Below are 1,445 nucleotides of genomic sequence, written 5' to 3'. Positions count from 1 at the left end.
AAATATTTTTTCTTTCTATTTAATAAATGCGTTCATAAATAAATTCATTTTAGATGTCATAAAGTATTTGCGGCTCCCAGTGTTTTCTTTTCCGTGGAAACCGGATCAAATGGCTGTTTCGGTGTTAAAGGTTGCCGACCCCTGATATAGAATATCGCTAATAAGCCTCTGAGTTTGTAGCTCTGGTTTGGCAAAGGGAATAGTATGAATACTTTTGCAAGTTACTGTTTCTGATGTTGATAAAATATGTTAGGTAAGTATATCCTGATAAGTTTTTACTACTTTACATAGCTTAAAATGTCATTTTTTTTATTTCCTTCTACCGCTTTCATTTACTTTGACATCTTCGTTGTCTGAATTCCTTTATTCACCAATTAGATTTCCGTATGATGGTGACTAGTCTTCTTCTTCTCCAGGTATGACAGCTATCCCCTGTGCCTGTCTGGGTATCTTCCTCGGGGGGCTTCTGGTTAAGAAGCTGAACCTTTCCGCTCTGGGGGCTGTCCGCATGGCCATGCTGGTCAACCTGGTGTCCACGGCTTGTTACGTCTCTTTCCTCTTCTTGGGCTGCGACACGGGGCCTGTCGCTGGGGTTACAGTCGCCTACAACAATGAGTGAGAACTTTGAATGTGGTGAAATCAATTCTGAATCTTTCCAGTATTTATCCTGCTGATATGATCTTCCACCACCTCTGTAGGACACTGCAGTCAAAGAAACAACCAGAGTCCGCCTGCAACAGTAACTGTAACTGTTACACGGCGTCAGTGAGTCCGGTCTGTGGCTCCAATGGAGTCACCTACATCTCAGCCTGCTTTGCTGGCTGCACCAAACCAGTGAGTGGAGAAAACAACAAAAAGTAATACCATGATTGTTCCCAACAAACAGTGCTTTATAGTCCGGTTCTTGTCTTTGTGTCAGAACCTGAGCAGCTGTTGGTGTATATCCAGCCTCAGCGACGAGAACGTGGCTTTACCGGGGAAGTGCCCCAGCCCCGGATGTCAGCGTGCATTCCTCACCTTCCTCTGTGTTATCTGTGTATGCAGCATGATCGGAGCCATGGCTCAGACACCCTCTGTCATCATCCTTATCAGGTACTATCCTAGTTTGCCCACAAGAGGGAGCCACTAACATTTGGAGCTGGCAGGCTGTGCTGGTGTGAGTCAGAGATTCATGAACACTGCAAGCGTGATTCATCAGGACAGGTGTCATGAGAGAAATACAGACAAACAGGGGATATTTTGTCACTTATACATACATTTTTAGTGATAAAGTCTGTAAGTAGGTGCCGATAAAGAGGCGGTTTGTATCTGGGCTCATGGTGTTCATGATGGCTTCTCCTTTTCTTTGCAATCTGCCTCCTTCTGCCATTCACAAATTGGACAAAGCATTCATATAACCACCCTGCGACATTTTAGACATTAGTTTAAAACATGATCTATATATA

The 1,445-nt window shown here is 43.8% G+C and overlaps 1 protein-coding gene across 1 annotated transcript in view; it reads left to right on the top strand.

The window, feature by feature from the left end:
- The window catches only part of LOC107085057 (solute carrier organic anion transporter family member 3A1-like), a 56,162-nt gene that overhangs the window by 45,990 nt on the left and 8,727 nt on the right, over positions 1-1,445 (top strand). The window contains exons 6-8 of the mRNA XM_015375196.1: positions 417-615; positions 699-834; positions 920-1,092. Coding sequence (XP_015230682.1) covers positions 417-615; positions 699-834; positions 920-1,092 — 508 coding nt within the window. The remainder of the gene's footprint in view (positions 1-416; positions 616-698; positions 835-919; positions 1,093-1,445) is intronic.

This window comes from Cyprinodon variegatus, unplaced genomic scaffold, assembly GCF_000732505.1.
Source record: "Cyprinodon variegatus isolate N-32 unplaced genomic scaffold, C_variegatus-1.0 Scaffold114, whole genome shotgun sequence".
NCBI classification, from domain to species: domain Eukaryota; kingdom Metazoa; phylum Chordata; class Actinopteri; order Cyprinodontiformes; family Cyprinodontidae; genus Cyprinodon; species Cyprinodon variegatus.
Note: the sequence above shows the minus strand (reverse complement) of the source record. Positions and strands in the feature narration are given on the sequence as shown.